General features: G+C 54.2%; 1 protein-coding gene across 26 annotated transcripts in view; it reads left to right on the forward strand.

The window, feature by feature from the left end:
• Src (SRC proto-oncogene, non-receptor tyrosine kinase) overlaps positions 1 to 11187 on the forward strand; it is a 47848-nt gene extending 36661 nt beyond the window's left edge. For 25 of the 26 annotated variants that reach the window (XM_063284671.1, XM_039105966.2, XM_063284670.1 and 22 more), the window contains 9 exons: positions 2314 to 2412; positions 2581 to 2684; positions 4119 to 4268; positions 5315 to 5470; positions 6796 to 6975; positions 7834 to 7910; positions 8438 to 8591; positions 8699 to 8830; positions 9101 to 11187. In XM_063284671.1, the coding sequence (XP_063140741.1) occupies positions 2314 to 2412; positions 2581 to 2684; positions 4119 to 4268; positions 5315 to 5470; positions 6796 to 6975; positions 7834 to 7910; positions 8438 to 8591; positions 8699 to 8830; positions 9101 to 9309 (1261 nt within the window). In that variant the 3' untranslated portion in view covers positions 9310 to 11187. The remainder of the gene's footprint in view (positions 1 to 2313; positions 2413 to 2580; positions 2685 to 4118; positions 4269 to 5314; positions 5471 to 6795; positions 6976 to 7833; positions 7911 to 8437; positions 8592 to 8698; positions 8831 to 9100) is intronic. The other variant, NM_031977.1, reaches the window with a different exon arrangement.
• Positions 11188 to 19126: the final 7939 nt, after the last annotated feature.

Raw genomic sequence — 19126 nt, forward strand, 5'->3', positions numbered from 1 at the left:
TTTATGCGTATTAGCACCTGCTCCATGTTGGTCTGTACACTGACCTTTGACCTTCTGGGAGCCAGCGAGGGAGCTCAGGCTTCAGATGGGGGCGGGAGCAGTGGGATACTTCTCTGTTCATTTTCTTGGAGAGGTATCCCCCAAACAGGCCAGTGAACCCCTAGGGACCCGTGGGCTGATGTCAGGCTGTTTTGCTAGCTCTGGCTATAGTTTGGCCACCTCATTCTGTGGTCTCTGATGTCAAACCTGGGTCCCATCCTGGTACAAGCCTGTCTTCTGTCCCAGTCCTCCTGTCTCCCTGTCTCTTGTCCCCTGGCTTCTGGAGATTTGGAGAACTTGCATTTGGCTGTGGACATTAGGGACCCCTGATTTCAGCCTCTCTCTGCCATTGACTATGCGTGTGGCTTTGGGCAAATCATCTCCTCCTCTGTGCCTCAGTTTCCTCTACTCTATAAAGAAAACACTGGTCTCTCTTAGTAGAGTGACTGGGTTTTCCACCTCTCTCAAATATAGTTTCCTCAGCTAGGGTGGGGGCCTTGCCTTCTTTTTTTTTTTTTTTTTTTGGTTCTTTTTTTCGGAGCTGGGGACCGAACCCAGGGCCTTGCGCTTCCTAGGTAAGCGCTCTACCACTGAGCTAAATCCCCAGCCCCGGGGGGGGGGGGGGGGGGCTTGCCTTCTTCCTTGTTGGATGGTGTCTGAGGTCAAGCCGGACGGAAATGTGTGCTAAGCAAGGGTGGACCTTTGGGTGCTGGGTGAGCTTGCACCTTGCCTGTGTCTGTGTCCCTCATGACTCCACTCACACCCTCTTCACTGCGCATGTCCATTTAGAAGGGACCCCTCTGGCCCAGCATTGGCCAAGACAGAGTCTGATGCTCTCCCCGCCCGCCTCCAGCCTTTCCTTCAAGCTCCTCCAGCTCAGCTTGCTCCTGGCCTCAACTTCTCCATCTGTGAAGCTGGGCAAACACGTGCTCAGACCTCCAGTGCCGTCAAGTTGGGACTGTGTGACTCAAGGCCAGGACCTTTCTGTCTCTGGACCAGGGTGGGATGCTGTGTAATCTTCTCAGGATCAAGGCAGGGCCAAGGCCACCAGCTGAATAATTTGACCCTCATCTTGTCTACTCCCCAAGCCTTGCATGAAGAGCTGCAGAGTCATTGAGCCTCATGGTACCCACAGGGAGGCACCTGGCCTGGCTGTGTGACCTTGCACAGAGCCCTTTGCTTCTCCACCCTGTCTTTCCGTCTGTACAGGGGGTGTGGGAAGGGCTGGACCCTAGCTCCCAGGCCTTGCCCTCTGATCTTCCCTCAAACATCCAACCTTCTCCCCGTCCCCTTTGGTTGCTTTGGATGTGAGGTCTCTGGCTGCCCCCTACACCCCATTCCCAGTGTCCCCAGCACTGCCTGGCTCTCTCGCTCTCTCTCCCTTGCCCCCCCCCCCCCATCACGGCCTCTCACCACCCCCATCTCTGCCTCTTCTCTCCTGTCGGGCTCTCGCTTGCTCCTCCCTCCTCTGTCTCTGGACCCCTGCTCCAGCCAGACCTGGTTCACATTCAGATGGCTGCAAAGGTACTTCTGCCCTTCCCCCTCCTGCCCAGGCCCAGAGCCCGAGCCCTGCTGGGATCCCTCCTCCTTCTTGCCCTCCTCCCACCTCCCTCCCCCCTCTTCCTGGGGCAGTTAGTGTAGAGGGTCCTGAGCACTGGGCTCAGCCACCTCTGTTCCCGTGACTTGCTGTGTGACTTTGGGCATGGCCCAGTTCTCTCTGGCTTCACTTTCCCCACAGACAGGGGTAGGCTGCAGGAGGAGGCCTGTAGTTCTGTTAAGGACTTTTAGGAGTGAGCTGTGATTTGGGACAGGGGCAAGCATTGCTTGTTTGAAGGGATGGGACTGAATTATTGCTGGGCCAGACGGGCTAGCCCTTGTCTCCATTGGGCGTTAGGGCTCTCAGGGCTTGGGGAGACTTTGAAGGTCTAATCTGGCATCTGTCTCATGTAAACCTTGCTTCTCCCTTCTCCTCCCCGCAACAGGGAGCTTCCTCTCTCCTAAGGCAGCCCTTGGCACCTGCAGGCCGCTGTGCACTTCTGGACAGTTCAGTCTTGGGTGGGATGGGGCTCAGTTCTGCTGAGGTTTTAGGCGCCATCCCTCTGGGTCAGTGTGTCTGGGAAGTAGAGGTTCCAGGCCAGTTCCTGCTGGCTTGCTGTGTACACAGGCTGCCCCTGCTTCCCTTGCTACAGAACCTGGCCATGCACCTGGGGAAGTCAGGGTCACCGACCCTGCTCCCCCGGTGACATCATTTTTTGCTCCCTCCCTTCTGCTCAGAGAGGGAGACTGGTGGCTGGCACACTCGCTGAGCACCGGACAGACCGGTTACATCCCCAGTAACTATGTGGCGCCCTCCGACTCCATCCAGGCTGAGGAGTGAGTATGTTGTTCGGCTATGGTCTGCTGCCACTGCCACCCCTAGTACAGGGTCCTTTGTGGGCCTGAGTGGGCAGCAGGTTGGCTACCCTGAAACCCCAGTACCCAGGGCCAGCATTGTGGGCAGCGAACCCTGGTCAACAGACACACTTGTCCCTCCCACTCCAGGTGGTACTTTGGCAAGATCACTAGACGGGAATCAGAGCGGCTACTTCTCAACGCCGAGAACCCCAGAGGGACCTTCCTCGTGAGGGAGAGTGAGACCACAAAAGGTATGCTTGAGCACCCCTGTGGCTGGCAGAACTCAGCTTCGAGGGTATTATTTGAGCTGGGTATTGGAGAGTGAATCTGAGTTTGGTGCACGGGATGGGGAGGGGAGAGCCTTTCAGTGGAGGAGATAGCAGGAATTAAAGTTACCGTGGTACTTGAGGAAGACTGAGTGATCCAGAGGTGGCTTCCCTCTGGCCTCGGTTTTCACACAGGGAGTGGGTACAGGTTGCCAGGGATGTGACACAGTTGTAGATGTGTTCTCAGGATGGGAACAGAAGCAGTGTGCCCCTCTGTTTCCCTTTTCCTTTTCCCAGGGGCCTTTTCTGGCCTTGCCCTTCCCCCACAGACTGTCTCCGCTCTGATTCTGTCCTTTCTCCCAGCCCATCACCATGGCAACCAAGCCAGGCTGCTTCTTGTGGGCCTGGGGCTCAGCAGGAGATGGAAAAGTGCTCGTGCTGTGCCCCCTGTGTGCTGTGCACAGTACACGATGATGGGTGTGTGTGTGTGTGTGTTTGTGTGTGTGTGTGTGTGTGTGCGCGCGCGCGAGCATGCTCCTGCACTGCTGGGCTTGGAGGGTGCTGCTGGAGTGAAATGTGGTGTGGCCTGGCTCCTGGGGCTTGGGGATATGTGGCCACAGGGCATAGGTATGGCCACCAGCCTGTGCCTTCTGTGTGCACATGAAGTGGGCAGACTGTAGGAAACATGACTTCCCAGTATTGTTTGAGACAGGTTGAGTGTTACCAGAAGATCATCATATTTACCTGCAGAGGTTCACTGGGGCTCCAGGGACCTCCTCAGCGGGTGGTGGGCAGTCCTTCCGCTCAGCACTCCCTACTACCCAGCAGGTCGCTCGACCCTGTGCCCCACCTCTATCTGAGTCGATCCAAGCTTTATTTAACAAAGGTTTCTGTTCAGAACATTACCAGCTGCAGTTCTTCTAGGCTCCAGAGAGGCCAGGCAGGGGCACAGCCTGCAGGCCACACTCAGAATGTACCTCCTGCCCAGGGCTAATTACTCCCATGTCCACATAACCAACCCAGTGGCTACTCCTGTCTGCTCAGCTGGTGTTCAGTAAGCAGATGAGGACAGAGTGGGCATACAGAGAGCGCAGTAGCCAGCATTTATGGAGTGCTTGCGGAGTATCCTATGAATCTTCACAATAGTGTCATTGTGCAGGGGAGGAAACAGAGAGGACAAGCTACGGCTAGTTAGGGTCACACAGTTGTGAGCACATTTGGGACTCAGACGTCTTACCAGGGCTGCGAGTTTGGGGGAGGGGGTCTCTGCCATTGGGGGTTTTGTGATTTGCCTGGCTGTGCCCGGAGCCCGCTCCTCTAGGCACATTAGGGGCTGAAAGAGAGTGGAACCAACTCACTTCCTCAAGCAAGAAGCACACTAGCAGGGTGCCTCGGGGTCTCCTCCCTGTCTACCCACAGGTGCCTACTGCCTCTCTGTATCCGACTTTGACAATGCCAAGGGCCTAAATGTGAAACACTACAAGATCCGGAAACTGGACAGTGGCGGATTCTACATCACCTCCCGCACGCAATTCAACAGCCTGCAGCAGCTTGTGGCTTACTACTCCAGTGAGTGTTCCCGGCCGCGTGGGGACTCACCCAGGGGAGCAGGGTGCCACAGGGTGTGCCTCCTCACCCCTGGAATGCCTCTACCCTCCCTGCCTCTCCTCCATCTTCTCCTTTCTCCCCTCTCTCTCCGCCCAGCCTCTCCTTCCTCCGCAGCTGGCTGGTGAGGAGGGGGTCTGCCTTGAGCAAGCTAGAGGGGAGGGGCCAGAGGCTGGTGCTGATTGTTTCTGCAGCCCTAAGACTGGTCTGAACCGGTTCCTGGGAGAGAAGGAGGGGGAGGCTTCTTTGACAGAGAGCAGCAGAGCCGGCGTGCGGGTGCGGGCGCGGGCGCGGGCGCGGGCCGTGTGCAAAGATGGGCTTGGTGTGCACCCTTCTGTGCGGGGGCTGCCTCCTCGGTCTGGGCCTCCAGCCTCTCTAGGACTAGCTGCCCTCTGTCCGTCTGCTTCTACTCTGGGGACCATTTGATTCCCAGACCAAATCCTCCAGGAACCTTGTGATACAGTTCCAAGGCTCCAAGCCCCGGGGGCCTTTACCTGCCGGTTCCTCCAACGTCACCTGCTGCTTCCCACCTCCCGGCCTCTCTTCCAACCCCTCAGTTGATCTTGCCTTGTGCCCTGGCATAGGTGATGTGCTGTATGGGGTGCCACCTAGTTACCCCCCCAAATCAAGGCCAGGAACCTGCCTTCCAGGGCTCCCAAAGGATTACTAAAGCCTGCTTGACTCCCCACTCCCAAACTATCCTCCGTGGCATCTGTGTGCTGAGATCTTGCTAGGTGACTGGGGTGTGGGTGTGGCCTCCCTAGAGCAGGCTCTCACACCTGTTCCTCACTGGCTCTATACTCCCAAATATGGTGGGTAACTGAACGAATGAGAGATTTGAGCAGGTGACTTTTGTGCCACAGGCCCTTGGGGAATAGAGGTCTACAGGAGGGTGTCTGCCTGTCCCCAGAGCTAACGTGCACACGATGCCTAGGGCCATACACACAGGACAGGGAGGCCAGCTTGCTGTGGGATCCTGCCTGAGCCCCATTTCCTACTTCCGTCTCCAGAACATGCTGATGGCCTGTGTCACCGTCTCACTACCGTGTGTCCCACATCCAAGCCTCAGACCCAGGGCCTGGCCAAGGATGCGTGGGAGATCCCCCGGGAGTCCCTGCGGCTGGAGGTCAAGCTGGGCCAGGGTTGCTTCGGAGAGGTGTGGATGGGTAAGGAACACAGCCCTATCCTCATCCCAGCTAGACAGCTCAAAGACCTGAGTCCCTGCCTTTAATTGTCTCTGCTGAACAACTGGGCTCTGGTTTTGTTTTGTTTTATTGCCTTACATTAACTATGCAAATTATTACGTTTTCCCTGTGACATTTTCAAACTCACCTGTAATATACTTTGCTCCTCACCCTCACCCCCATACACACTATGACTCAACTAGGGTCAGCACTGAGGGTGGGCACCTGACTCCTTGTAGCCCATGCCGCTGGAGACTAGGGCATCTGGGTACCAAGAGCTGCTGGGGACTGGGCACCATGGTCCTCAAGGGCCTGAGTGAGTGTGGCCAGGTCTCACACCACGCCTCAGCCTCCTGATGTGAACACGGGGTTGATGTTAAGCTTCAGGAGGCATCTGCATGTTAGTTCAGCACAGAGAGAGACAGTGCTGTGCGGAGGGAGTAATGGGAAGTAGGTGTCCGGTCTCCCGTCTAATTGTGCAGCCGTTGGGAGGCCCTTGGGACAGTCACTGAGCTGTCCTAGCCAAACCCGGCTCCCCTGCTGTCAGCTGCTTTCTGCCCACCCAGGAGGAGTAAGGGGACTGTTGGGACTTAGTGGCCGTTTCCACTTCACTGTCTTCTTTTCAGAGGGCATTAGAGGGGTTGGGCCAGGTAGGCAAGGGACGTCCTGGGTTGTGAGGAGAAAGGGCAGATGGAGAGGCCAGCTTTAAAACAGACCAAAAGGAAGGTTTGTACAGAGCCTGGGTGAGCCACAGTCTTGGTCCTTCTCAACCTTAACTGTGATTCTTGGTATGTGGTGGGGATCTGAGGACTTGCCACTTTTTCCTGGAGTTCTGCACAGACCAGCAACCTCCAGGAATGCTGGCCCTACCCTCAGACCCCGCCCCTGTGGCAAGGAGGTCTCCCAGGCTGGCCTGTCTGTTCCCTGTCTAATGCAGCCCAGGTGCTGAGCTGACCTCTTGTCCACTGTGACCTCAGACACAGCCCTCCCTCTCCACTGAGCCATGTTCTGGTTGCTGGTGCCTGGAGCACTGACCGCCCACCCATCAGGCTGCCTTCTTCCTGGCAGCATTCCTAATCAATCAACATCCTAGTAACAGTTACTGTTCATGAGCAGACTCCAGCCCCGGGAGGGGTCGCCATTCCTAAGTGGGAATAGAGTCTCAGTGTAGTGTCTGGCCTTGCCCGGGCCCATGCCATGAGTTCAGAGGCAGGGATTGAGACAGACACCCATATGGGCTAGCCTGGGTGGTCCCAGTGTGACATAATGGTGGCCTGTGCTGATGTTGCTATGCCCCTCCCCCACAGGGACCTGGAACGGCACCACGAGGGTTGCCATCAAAACCCTGAAGCCAGGCACCATGTCTCCAGAGGCCTTCCTGCAGGAGGCCCAAGTCATGAAGAAACTGAGGCATGAGAAGCTGGTGCAGCTGTATGCCGTGGTGTCAGAAGAACCCATTTACATTGTGACAGAGTACATGAACAAGGGTAAGGTCTGAGCCCAGGCTGACCTCTGCTCAGATGCCCGCACGGCAGACTGAGGGTAACTTATTCCTTACCCCAAACCAACCAGATGAGTGGACAGCTGTGTCAGGGACTGCCTCTCTCCTTTCGTAAAGAATAACAAATCAACTATTTTTTCCCCTAAAAGACGTTTCTTTTGTCCCTTACCACTGACAGGATCCCTGTTGTTGCTGGTGTGATGGCACACACCTATAATCTCAGTGCCCATGGCTCTGAGGCAGGAGGATCTTGAGTTTGAGGCCAGGCCGGGTACATAGCAAGACTGTCTCTGTCTTGGCAAACAGCGGTGTGGGGCTGGGGGTGTAGCTCGGTTGGGAGAGTGCTTGCCTGGCATGCACAAGGCCCTGGGTTTGACCTTAGGTGTGATCTCCAGTACCACAAGGCTAGGCATAAGACACAGACCTGTAATCCCAGCCCAGGGGACGTAGAGACAGGAGGATCCAGAGTTCGAGGTCGGCCTCCGTTGCACCTTGAGTTGGTTTATGTGAGACCCTGTCTCAGAACAAAACCATGTATAGCGTCCACATTACCCCAGAGTTCTCTGCTGGACTTAGTGATGTGACTCAGCCCCAGCCCCAGGTAGCCACTGGCTCTCCGGTGCGGCCCTGATAAAGCAGTTTCTCTCGGGCTTTACACATAATCTCTTGCATCTTACAACCCCTGTTGTGTTGTCTGCCTGACCGCCTCCCTACCCGCCTTACCACAAGTCCTTGCTCTAACTCCCTGCAGTGTTGGCCTTTGAGCAGGGGGCCAGGTTCTGGGAGCCACAGTTTCCTGCACAGGGAGACTTAGACAAGGCTAGAGCTGGGTCTCTCTCTCCAGGGAGTCTGCTGGACTTTCTCAAGGGGGAAACGGGCAAATACTTGCGGCTACCCCAGCTGGTGGACATGTCTGCTCAGGTGAGTCTCCTCCTCCACCTTCCTCCACCCTTAGCTCTCGAGACCAGAGCGCCCCCTTCAGGAGATCTGCCTTCATTACACCAGAGTCTCACCTTGCAGGTGCCTGGGGTGGTACCTGGGAGTCAGAGGGGCACAAACACGTAATGAAGAATAAAAATAAAACATTAAAAGTTTAAAATGTACTACTTCCATTTGCTAGATGAGGAAACCGAGGCTCAGAGAGGGGACTTAGGACAACAGGCAGGATCTAGCACGCCCCTGTGTCTGTGGGGCCTCCTTTTTTATATACTCACCTGCCCCCCTGGCTGCGTCTTATTGTGACCTCCCATTGTCCTTTGCTCTCCCCTCCCCCACTGAGCTCCGGTCTACTTTTCAAGCCAGCGCTGTTTATTTTAAGCTGAATGAAGTTCCTTGCTTGAACAGACACAGGCTAGGCAGGGTGTTTGAGTGACCAGCCCGAGGCACCTGCTCACAGCACAGGGATGGGTGTGGTTAGCCCCTGAGCCAGGCTCTCTCCGTCTTTACAGATTGCTTCAGGCATGGCCTATGTGGAGCGGATGAACTATGTGCACCGGGACCTCCGAGCCGCCAATATCCTGGTTGGCGAGAACCTGGTGTGCAAAGTGGCCGACTTTGGGCTGGCCCGGCTCATAGAGGACAACGAATACACAGCTCGGCAAGGTGGGAGTGCCTGGCGGTTATCTGATGGTATCGGTCTGTCAGGTGGGAGTGAGAGCAATGCCCCTGCAGCAGACTGGTATCGATAGCCTGTGCTTTCTTGCTTGTAGGTGCCAAATTCCCCATCAAGTGGACCGCCCCTGAAGCGGCTCTGTATGGCAGGTTCACCATCAAGTCGGACGTGTGGTCCTTTGGAATCCTGCTGACTGAGCTCACCACTAAGGGCAGAGTGCCCTATCCTGGTGAGGAGCCTGTACCTGTGCCCCTGACCTTGGCCCTAGGGCAAGCCTCACCACCACCACCCCAATGCTCCCCCACATCACCCACCCCTGGGCTTCCTCTTTCTAGGCTGGATGTGTCTGTCAAAGAGGCTGATCTCTGATCACAGGCTGCCTCTGGTCAGGACTCTTAGCCTCCAAGGCAGTGTTCTGTACAGCATAGGGTAAAAGTGGTCTAGGCTGTGCCAGTCTCTGGAGCCATCTCCTCATAGCCCTCTCTCTGTTTGTTCATAGGGATGGTGAACCGAGAGGTGCTGGACCAGGTAGAGCGGGGCTACCGGATGCCTTGTCCCCCCGAGTGCCCTGAGTCCCTGCATGACCTCATGTGCCAGTGCTGGCGGAAGGAGCCTGAGGAGCGGCCCACCTTCGAGTACCTGCAGGCCTTCCTGGAGGACTACTTTACGTCCACGGAGCCGCAGTACCAGCCCGGGGAGAACCTATAGGAACTGTGTGCACAGAACTGTCACCTCTAGGCTTTTGGGTGTCGCCTCCCTTCATCCTCTCTCTGGGGCTGAGTTCCTCTGCAATGCCCCTTTTGGAGCATGGAAGGGCTTCAGGGACGGGGCAGCCTGGAAGGACAGGTTGAGGCTGGTACAGCGACTGTCCCACGCCTGCCATGGCCACAGGCTCTCTGTGCATTCTCTCTGGAGTCGGCCTGCTTCATACTGGGTGACGAGCCGAGCTGGGGGCGGTTTTCCAACCTCAACCCACTCTACCCACCTGGCTCCTCCCCACTTTCTAAACCCTGGGTCTGTTTCAAGCTGGCCAAAGAGCCTTTCCAAAGAGGAATAAGGCCCAGCCCTTGGCCTATATGTACTAACTGCCCCTGGTCATCCTTGTTGGAGGCTTCTGGGTGGAACATTGGGTCTAGAACCCTCTCCCATGGCTCTCAGGCTAGACAGCCCAAGACCCAACACCAGTTGGGATAAGTGTCAGAGTGAGCACTCCCTCAGCCCTGTCCTCACCAAGGACCCTTGAGATCACCAACACATTACCCTCATTTCTCTGTTGGAAAAACTGAATCCAGGAGGGGCTGGGACCTGTCCAAGACCACGGGCAGTTTCGGGTTGAGGTGGGCTTGGCACCTGGTGCTCCCTCTGTCTTCCTCAGGAACTAACGAGAGCTGTCCTCCAAGGGAGTGGGCAGGCTGAGGCCCGAGAGTGGCTTCAAGTTGTCAGGGTTCTGCTCTCACTGATGCTCATGGGTCTATCATGGGGGAAGAGGCAAGCAGGAGGCTGAGCCCGGCGTGAGGGGTAGGAAATGACGGTGTGGAAGAGGTGCGTCACAATGCAGCTGGGCTTTGACCTTAAGAGCTGGCCGTGAAGTGGAGTGAGCGCTCAGGCTGCAGAGGCAGTCAGGTAGAAGAGGAAGAACTAAGAAGTGAGGAGCCCCGCTCCTCAATTTGTCCTGATCATTTCAACACCCTGCGCATGCTCTTCTGCCTATGCTGGGATTCCCTAACTCACAGGGAGGGAGGGGAGCTCCCCGGCTGGGGAAAGGAGGGAGACGATCCTTACTGCTATGCACCAACACTGACCCTGCCCTCTCTAAGCTAAACTCTCTGCCCCTGTGACTCTGGCTTCTGCCATTGCTCAGCCCCTTTATAGATAGATCCACAGCTGGGTGACCAAGGGGAGCACGGCCCTGGAACAGCAGACAGCTGACTGCTTGGTCCCTGGCTCTTCTGCCTAGCCTTAGGATATGTGGTAGCTTCTCTCTGCCTCAGTGTCCCTATCTGTAAGGTGGGCAGTTGGTGATTTGTGGCATTTCAACCAAGGACCCCTGTGTGTGTGTGTCTGTGTGTGTCTGTGTGTGTGTGTACACATGTGCCTGTGTCTTCCCTTGTGTCCATATTTAACGTGTAAAAACATCCCTACTCTGTCCCCAGACATGGCCATTTCACAATTACCCCATCACAGCAATAATGTCCCCAGCGCCGGGGATCCGAGCCAGCCAGGCCCTGCTTGCAGGGAAGGATGCCAAGCAGGGCCTGCCCTGACATTTCCACTTCACTCCCATGGTCTCCTGCCCAAGTCTCCCCATGCACCTGGCGAGTCTAAGCTTGCCACCCAATTCTCCCTACCCAACTCCAACTGCCCAAGGACCTTTGTGTAAGGTGGCCTCAGCGGTCCGGTTTTCTCCTTTTCTTTCTTTTTAACAGTGTTTTGTAGATTTCGGATGACTATGCAGAGGCCTTGGGGACCCCCAGCTCTCGGCAGGGCCTGGGGATCCCACATTCCATGGCCCAGGTGTGGGGGAGGGTTACCCAGACTGGTTGTACATACTCTGCATACTGTCTGATTAAACACGAACAGACCTCAGTTTGGCCAGCACTTTATTGAACATGGATTGTGTGTGGGAATAAGAGGAGTCCTGGCTGTGAGGGAAGATGGAGTCCTTGATCCCTGCAGCTAGTGACTTCCAGGCCTGGGACGGATCAGATAGGACAGATGCAGCGTGTCTGCACTTACTTGAGGATCTGGGGGAGGCACCCAGTTCAGGGTAAGGATGTTTGTGAGATTCAGGCAGCTGGCAGGAAGGAGCAGAACTGCCCAGCATGCATGGAATGTGTTTCTGGGTGATCTCAAAGGCAGTGGTTGGAATGTGTGTGTGTGTGTGCTCTGTATGTGGTATGTGTGTGTGTGGGTGGTGTGCTATGTGCGTGGGGTGCTGTGTATGTGGTGTGTGTGTGTGTGGTGTGCTGTGTATGTGGGGTGTGTGTGTGGAGTGCAATGTGCTGTGTGTGTGGTGTCCTGTGCTATGTGTGGTGTGGTGTGAGTGTGTGTAGTGTGATATACAGTGGGTGTAGGGGTGTGGTGTGTGTGTGCTGTGCTCTGTGGTGTATGTGTGTGATGTGTCAGTGTGTGGGGGCATGTGGTGTGTTGAGTGTGGTGTGTGTGTAATGTGGGGTATGTGTGTAATGTGGGGTGTGTGTAGAGGGTGTGTGTGCTGTGTGTTTGTATCTGTGTCATGTGTGGGTGACTGTGTAGGAGTTAACCCATGCAGACCTGTCCTGGGAGAAACCAAGCCACCTTCCTGGCCTTGCCGGCCCATCAGGAGACCTGCAGTGACTGACTTCCTCCTGAGGACACCTGGGCCTGCGAGAGTGTCTTAGCTGCTCAGTTAAAACCAGGACACTCCTCAATTCCTTTCACAAACCAGGGCCACAGTGGACACCTGAGACCTCCCCATTCTTCCCACTCATTCCAGCTGCCCAAGGACCTTTGTAGGAGACGGCCTCGACTGCCCTGTTCTTTCTTTTAAAAATGTTCGTCGGGGAGCAAGGAGGGCGTGGACAGAGACTTATGGCTTGTCTTCTGCTTCCTTGTGGATCTTCTGTTCTCAGAGTTTGTGTGATCCTGCTGTCTGTGCCTCTCCCCCTCCCTCCCTCTCCCCTTCTCTCTCCCTCCCCCCTTCTCTCCCTCTCCCTCCCCCCCCTCTGTGTGTGTGTGTGTGTAGGTGGGGTTGGGTGGCATGGAGAGTTCCTATCTGTCTCTGTGCAGTGTTTTCTCTAACTTTCCCTTTCCAATAACAGTCTCTCCTCCCTGTCGTCCTCACACATTTCCAGCTTCATATTCATGGCCTGGTCTTGTTCTACTCTGAAAATCTCTCATCTCTTAAAATCTAGAAACTCCTACGTTCAAGACCCACCAGAGGCCATAGAACACCCTGCAAGTTTTCTCCATGCCTCGGAATGGTTAGGAACTGTCATGTCATGGCTGTTCCCCGAGCTCCATCCACTGGACTGGGTCCTGGGGGTCTGGGTAAGAAGCCCCCAGACCTAGTTCATGGGGAGAAGTCTGTGCAGGGAAGGGAGACAGTGGTCACTTCTCTCTCCCCACAGTTCCTTCTCTGGTTTCCAGTTCCTCACTCTGGCCCGTAGTAACGTTGTTTTCATGGGGCTCTCCCTGTAAGGGAGACAGGGACAGGTGCAGACAGCAGAGGAGGGAGCTGTGGCTTGGCCTGGGTTTTTAGCTGCTTCACTGGCCTGCTTCCGGGGAGCTTGGAGCCCTTTCTGTTGGGCTTGCTCCTCTGCATACATTTTTCTTCCAGGAAAACACTTCCCTGTGGCAAGAATAACGACGTGTCTTCCTTCTTGCAGAGTAGGACAATTCAGAAAAGCACAGACAAGGAGAAGCCAAAACCAAGTATCACTCGTACCCCAGACTCATCTGCCCCCCCCCCCGGCATCTCCCTAAGGTGTGTGCAGCATTTAGCTGCTCACCCTTTTTCTTGTCTCTTTGGTCTCTTTGTCCCTGTCCCTTGGGTCCTTGTATACTGGCTCACATTTGAACTGCTCATCATCAGTTCCTTTATAGAAAAACTCACGAGTTTCAGCCTGGGCTCAGCACTGCTGCAGCCCCCGCAGGTGTGCTTGTGTGGTGCTGTGGTAACCGCTCATGGCTTGCAGGCCAGCTCTCCGTACCAGGATATCTGTGTGCTCCTGCCTTGCTCTGGGGGATACACTGGCCTCCCTGCTCTCAAATTCATAGCCACTTCTCTCTCTCTCTCTCTCTCTCTCTCTCTCTCTCTCTCTCTCTCTCTCTCTCTCTCTGTGTGTGTGTGTGTGTGTGTGTGTGTGTGTGTGTGTGTTCGTTCCTAAACACGTAAATGCAACCTGCTCAGTCTGTGTACTGTTTGTTACTCGTGTATCTGTTCTCAAGGCTGACCACTTGATCATGGACAACCAGTTGGCGTGCTTTCCCCTGGGGGAAGGCTGTCTCACCCTCTCTCAGTGTTCCCTATTTACCTGAGTTCTTTTCGTAGGATTAAGGTTCCGTGAGATGTCCCCCTTTTGTGTTAGCACATCTGTTGGTGTCATCCTCGCTCAGGTTCTGTTTAGGCAGCCATGTTGATGAGACTTCATTTTTTTTTTTTTTTTTTTTGGAGCTGAGGACCTAACCCAGGGTCTTGAGCTTGCTAGGCAAGCGCTCTACCACTGAACTAAATCCCCAACCCCCAGACTTCATTTCTGACACTGCTAGGAGACACAATCTCATAGCAAACTCTGTCTCTCTGCCTCCTAGTTGTTCTGTTCCCTCTGCCTCCCCAGTGCTGGTACTAAAAGTCCTGTGTCTGCTGGAAGGTGGTGGTGCACCTTCGATCCCAGCACTTAAGAGGCAGAGGTAGACGGATCTCTGAATTGGAGTCCAGCCTAATCTACAGAGTGAGTTCAGGGATAGCCAGGGCTACACAGAGAAACCTTAAAAAAAAAAAAAAAAGTCCTGGTCACCATTGTCTTTCATTGTCTCATACTCGGGGTGGTGTGTGTATGTGACATCTCTCTGGCTCTTATTTCTCTGACCCTCTTTTACCCCAGCAGATCTGTCTCTCATTCATTCATTCATTCATTCATTCATTCACGTCACAGACAAATGCACATGACTTTGATGTCTGCTGATCTGCAAGGGTGGTCCCACTCTCCATCCTGTCTCCTACCCTGCAGGCCTGGGTTTCTGTAAAGCTCTTCAGCCCCCTGCCCCATCATGCCGCCTTCCCTCTCTCCTAGCTCCGGCTCTGGGGGTCACTGCCATCGGCTGGTGGGGTGTGGGGGGTGGGCGGTTGTTTCCTTTTACTCCCATGGTTTCTCCTGAAAAACATTAACAGTGGAGTGGCTGTTCCTACCCAGCTGTGTGTGAAGGAGGGAGAGGGACAGACAGAGGCCCCTGTCCACTCTTCCTTCCTCTCCCTGCCCCCCAGGGAGCTGCCCAGTCTCGGTGGTGTCAGCTTTTACAGACTGTGTGCATGCGTGTGTGTGCGCCTGTGTGTGTGCTCGGTGTGGGTTAGGGGGGCTTCATTCACCGTTTCCTGCCGGTTTCCAGGTCTCCCTCCTCCATCCTGATTATTCCAGATGTGCGGGCCTCCCTCCATGCTGCCCCTCCCCCTTCCCCTCTGTTTTTACAATCTGAAAACCCTGGAAGCTCTCCTCAGCCTCCCTCCTGCATGCTCGGAACATTTTTTCGTCCAGTCCCTCCCTCACGGTTCATTCATTTGTTCCTTTGACAGATTTGTATGGAGTCCCCGATGTGGTCCCAACTGTGACTTAGGGGCTAGGAAATAAGCCAGTCCCACCACCCACCTTCTGTCTAAATGACGAGACAGGGCAGATGCAGAAAAGGCCTATTCTCAGGAGAATAGAGACGTCCCAGGCCCTCCTGAGCTTGTCTGGATGGGAGAGTAGAGCTCCAGGAAAGTAAAAGTCTGATTACGCTTGTGCGTGCGTTTGTGTTTGCATGTGTGCGAGCATGTGTCAGTGTGTGTATGTGTGTGTGTTTGTGTTGGTGTGTGTATTTGTATGTGAGCATGTGTCAGTGTTTGTGTTTGTGTGTGAGCATGTGTCAGTGTGTATGTGTGAGCATGTGTTGGTGTGTGTGTATGTGAGCATGTGTCAGTGTGTGTTTGTGCTTGTGTTGAGCATGTGTCGGTGTGTGTATACTTGTGTGTGAGCATGTGTCTGCATGTGTGTGAGCATGTGTCAGTGTGTGTGCTTGTGTGTGAATATGTGTCAGTGTGTGTGTTTGTGTGTATGAGCATATGTTAGTGCATGTGAGCCTTATATGTCTCTGTGTTAGCATGTATGTAAGTGTGAGCTTGTGTCAGTGTTTCTGAATGTGAGCTTGTGCATGTGTGTGTGTTTCCCTGGGTCTGGACTCCGTTTCCTTTCCTAGCAGCACCTGAGCTCCCACAGTGCAGGTGTGTGGATTCCCTGAGTTGTATGTGGACTGTGGTACGTGTGTGGTGTGGCTGCGTTTGAACAGTGTGACATGTGTAGGGAGACGTCAGCAGTAGGTGAGATGTAGTGCGGTACAGAGCGTGTTTGGTGTGTGTGGTGTGGTTTGTGATACACAGTGCGTGCGGTGGGGTTGTGATATGACTGTGGGTTTGTAGGGTGTATGAGGCATGTATGCAGCCTTGGTGGTGTCATGCTGAGACTGTCCTGTGCCTGGATCCAGCAGGATTGGTGTCAAGATCCCTTTCATGGCATGGACAGAGATGGCTCCATGTTACCTGGTTCATACATTGCCCCTGCGTTCAGCCCTTACTGCTGTGGCGTGGGGAGCTCTCTGTGTTCTGCCTCCTCCCTGTCTGTTTCCCAGTCTTTCTTTGTCTCCCGCGTCTCTGCCCCAGGTTACAGCCCTGTGTGTGGCTTGCTCTGGCACAGATTAGTTTCAATGGAGATGTGATTGCAGAGCCCTCCCTCCTGTGCCAGCATCCTCTGTGCCTCTCGGTGCTCTTCATCCGTCTCTGCCCACTCCCACTCCCAGCCTTGTTCAAGTCCCCTCAGGCATGGCCTCTTGGGTCAGGCTACTGCCCTGCTAGTGTGCAGCCGCCGCCCCCTCTCCCTTCGCTTTGGGGTCACCGCCATTGGCTGGGGAGTTCTTTTTCATTCCCGTGCTCTTCAGAAAGGGTTTATTGTGAAGCAATTGTTGCTGCCGCCATGTGTCTGACTCTGTGAGAGTGTGGGGGGTTGGGTGGGGTGGGGAGACAGGAGAAGGGTCCCTGCAGGCCCTGCCGAGTGGCTTTCATGCCCATCTCTATGGCCCCTGCATACCCATCCGGGTGCTCAACACCTTTTGTCCTCCATGTGGCCAAGAGCAAGTGCGTTGGAAGCTTGAGACGCTGAGCCTCTCTTGTCTCGCCTGTCTCCAGGGCACTTCTGAAATCTGCCTTGTGTGTGTGTGTGTGTGTGTGTGTGTGTGTGTGTGTGTGTGTGTGTGTGTGTCTGCCTGGCAACATGTCATCTCTGCCACTTGCTCTAATGCTCTAATCCTTTGTCCCACTCTGGGGTAATTCCTTTTACCTTTTCTTTTGGTCAACACACACTGAACAGCTCCTGTGAGGGTGTGGGTGAGCCCCAGCTGCTGTTTGCTCTGCTCTCTCCTGCCTGCCTCTGCCTCTGCTTTGCCTATAGGCTCTCCCGAGCCTCTCCCGGGGGCCTTTTGGGGTAGGAGGGGGCTCTTCCAGGATTTGTCCAGGGTTTGCTTATGCTCTACTGATGTGTTCCAAGACCCCCCTGCCCATCCTGCTGTCCTGCTGTCCTCCTGTTCGTCCAAGAGTTATTTTAAACCTTTTTTTACTTATGTATTTAGTGTGTGTATATGTGAATGCAGATTATCAGGTTTGATGGCAAGCGCTTTTATCTTCTAAGCTATCTCTCCAGACACTTATTCGTATTTTAAAATTATGTTGTTTGTGTGTCTGTGTTGGGGATAGGCGAGTATGTGCCAGTGTGTGTATGTGGGGATCAAAGGACAACGTGTGGGAATTACTTCTCTTTTACTTTGTGGGTCCTGGGGACTGAACGCAGGTCTTCAGGTTTTGTGCTAGGTACCTCTTCCTGCTGAGCCATCTCCCTGGCCCTCAGGAATTAACTCCAGGCTCCTATTTGGAGGCACAGTGCAGGGTCCAGGCACGCAGGGCCCTCACACGCTGCCAAGCTCTTCCTTCCAGCCCTGTGTCCCTACCCCACAGGCTACCCACTAGTGGGCCTCTCCTTTCCACACTGCCTGCTAAAGAAAATTGTGGCCTCTTCTTGCAGACGACAGTCTGCTCTTTCTCTGGGTGTGTGTTGCTTTTATCCTGGCCTTGCTTACCTGGATGAGGCGAGCATCCTCACATGTGAACCCGCAGTTGTCACGCTGTCCCATGCATGTGTGTCACCTTGCTTTTCTTGTCTCTTTCACTTTAAAACAAGGTATAGCTTGTCAACCACGGAATAATTGACTCTGAATCTCATGATTGCCCCATCTTTTTTGACATTTGTTTTAAATCTCAAACTGCTAGGGTGTTTTTAAAGAATATTTACTGAGTTACTTAGGAGTGGTGTGTGGTGTGGTGTGGTGTGGTGTGTGTGTGTGTGTGTGTGTGTGTGGTGTGTGTGGTGTGTGTGTGGTGTGTGTGTGTGTGGGGTGTGTGTGTGGTGTGTGTGTGTGTGGTGTGTGTGTGTATGGTGTGTATGGTGTGTATCTGTGGTGTGTATCTGTGGTGTGTGTGTGTGGTGTGTGTGTGTGTGGTGTGTGTGGTGTGTGTGGTGTGTGTGGTGTGTGTGTGTATGGTGTGTATGGTGTGTGTGTGGTGTGTGTGTGTGGTATGTGTGTGTGTTATGTGTGTGTGTATGGTGTGTATGGTGTGTGGTGTGTGTGTGTGGTGTGTGTGTGTGGTATGTGTGTGTGTGGTGTGTGTGTATGGTGTGTATGGTGTGTGTGTGGTGTGTGTGGTGTGTGTGTGGTGTGTGTGTGTGGTATGTGTGTGTATGGTGTGTGTGGTGTGTGTGTGTGTTATGTGTGTGTGTGGTGTGTGTGTGTGGTATGTGTGTGTGGTGTGTGTGTGTGGTATGTGTGTGTGGTGTGTGTGTGTATGGTGTGTATGGTGTGTGTGTGGTGTGTGTGGTGTGTGTGTGGTGTGTGTGTGTGGTATGTGTGTGTATGGTGTGTGTGGTGTGTGTGTGTTATGTGTGTGTGGTGTGTGTGTGTTATGTGTGTGTGTGGTGTGTGTGTGTGTGGTATGTGTGTGTGTGGTGGTGGTGGTGTGTGTGGTGTGTGTGTGGTGTGTGTGTGTGTGTGTGTGTGTGTGTGTGTGTGTGTGTAGAAGCACATATCCCCTGTGGAATGCAGAGGACATTTTAATTTTTTAATTTTGATACAGGGTCTCTTTTATTTTATTTTATTTATTTATTTTTTGATACAGGGTCTCTTAATGTAGCCCTGGCTGTCCTGGAACTCTCTCTGCAGACCAGGCTGACCTTGAACTCATAGAGGCCCACTGCCTCTGCCTCCTGAGTGCTGGGATTAAAGGTGTGTATTCCTCTCCCTAGCAACTCAACTGGTCTGGAACTTATAGTGTAGACCAGGCTTGTCTTGAACTCGAAGTCATCCTCCTGCCTCTGTCTTCTGAGTGCTTGTCTTGGCACCTTTTCTGCTGTGGCTTCTCTTTCAGGAGCCTCTTTGTCTCTCTTCACTCAGCTCACATTTTTTCAAACATGGCTCTGAAAGTATCGACTCCCTCCCGTCTCTTGTCTCTTTCTGCTCTCTCCCCAAATTTCACTGAATTCTGCCTCTATGCTGTGTGTCAAAGAGGGAGGGAGGGAGGGAGGAGAGAATGGATGGGCTCCTCACCATCTCCTTCCCTCTCTGCTTCCCCAACCTCTGCCTCTGTCCCTGTGTCTCCCACCACTCCTGGGCACTCCCCCTAGATACTCTCAGGGAAGCCTGGCCGGGTGTCTCAGCTGTCACCTCTCTCATCACATCACTTCATTTGTGG

Source organism: Rattus norvegicus, chromosome 3 (genome assembly GCF_036323735.1).
Source record: "Rattus norvegicus strain BN/NHsdMcwi chromosome 3, GRCr8, whole genome shotgun sequence".
Taxonomy (NCBI): Eukaryota; Metazoa; Chordata; class Mammalia; order Rodentia; family Muridae; genus Rattus; species Rattus norvegicus.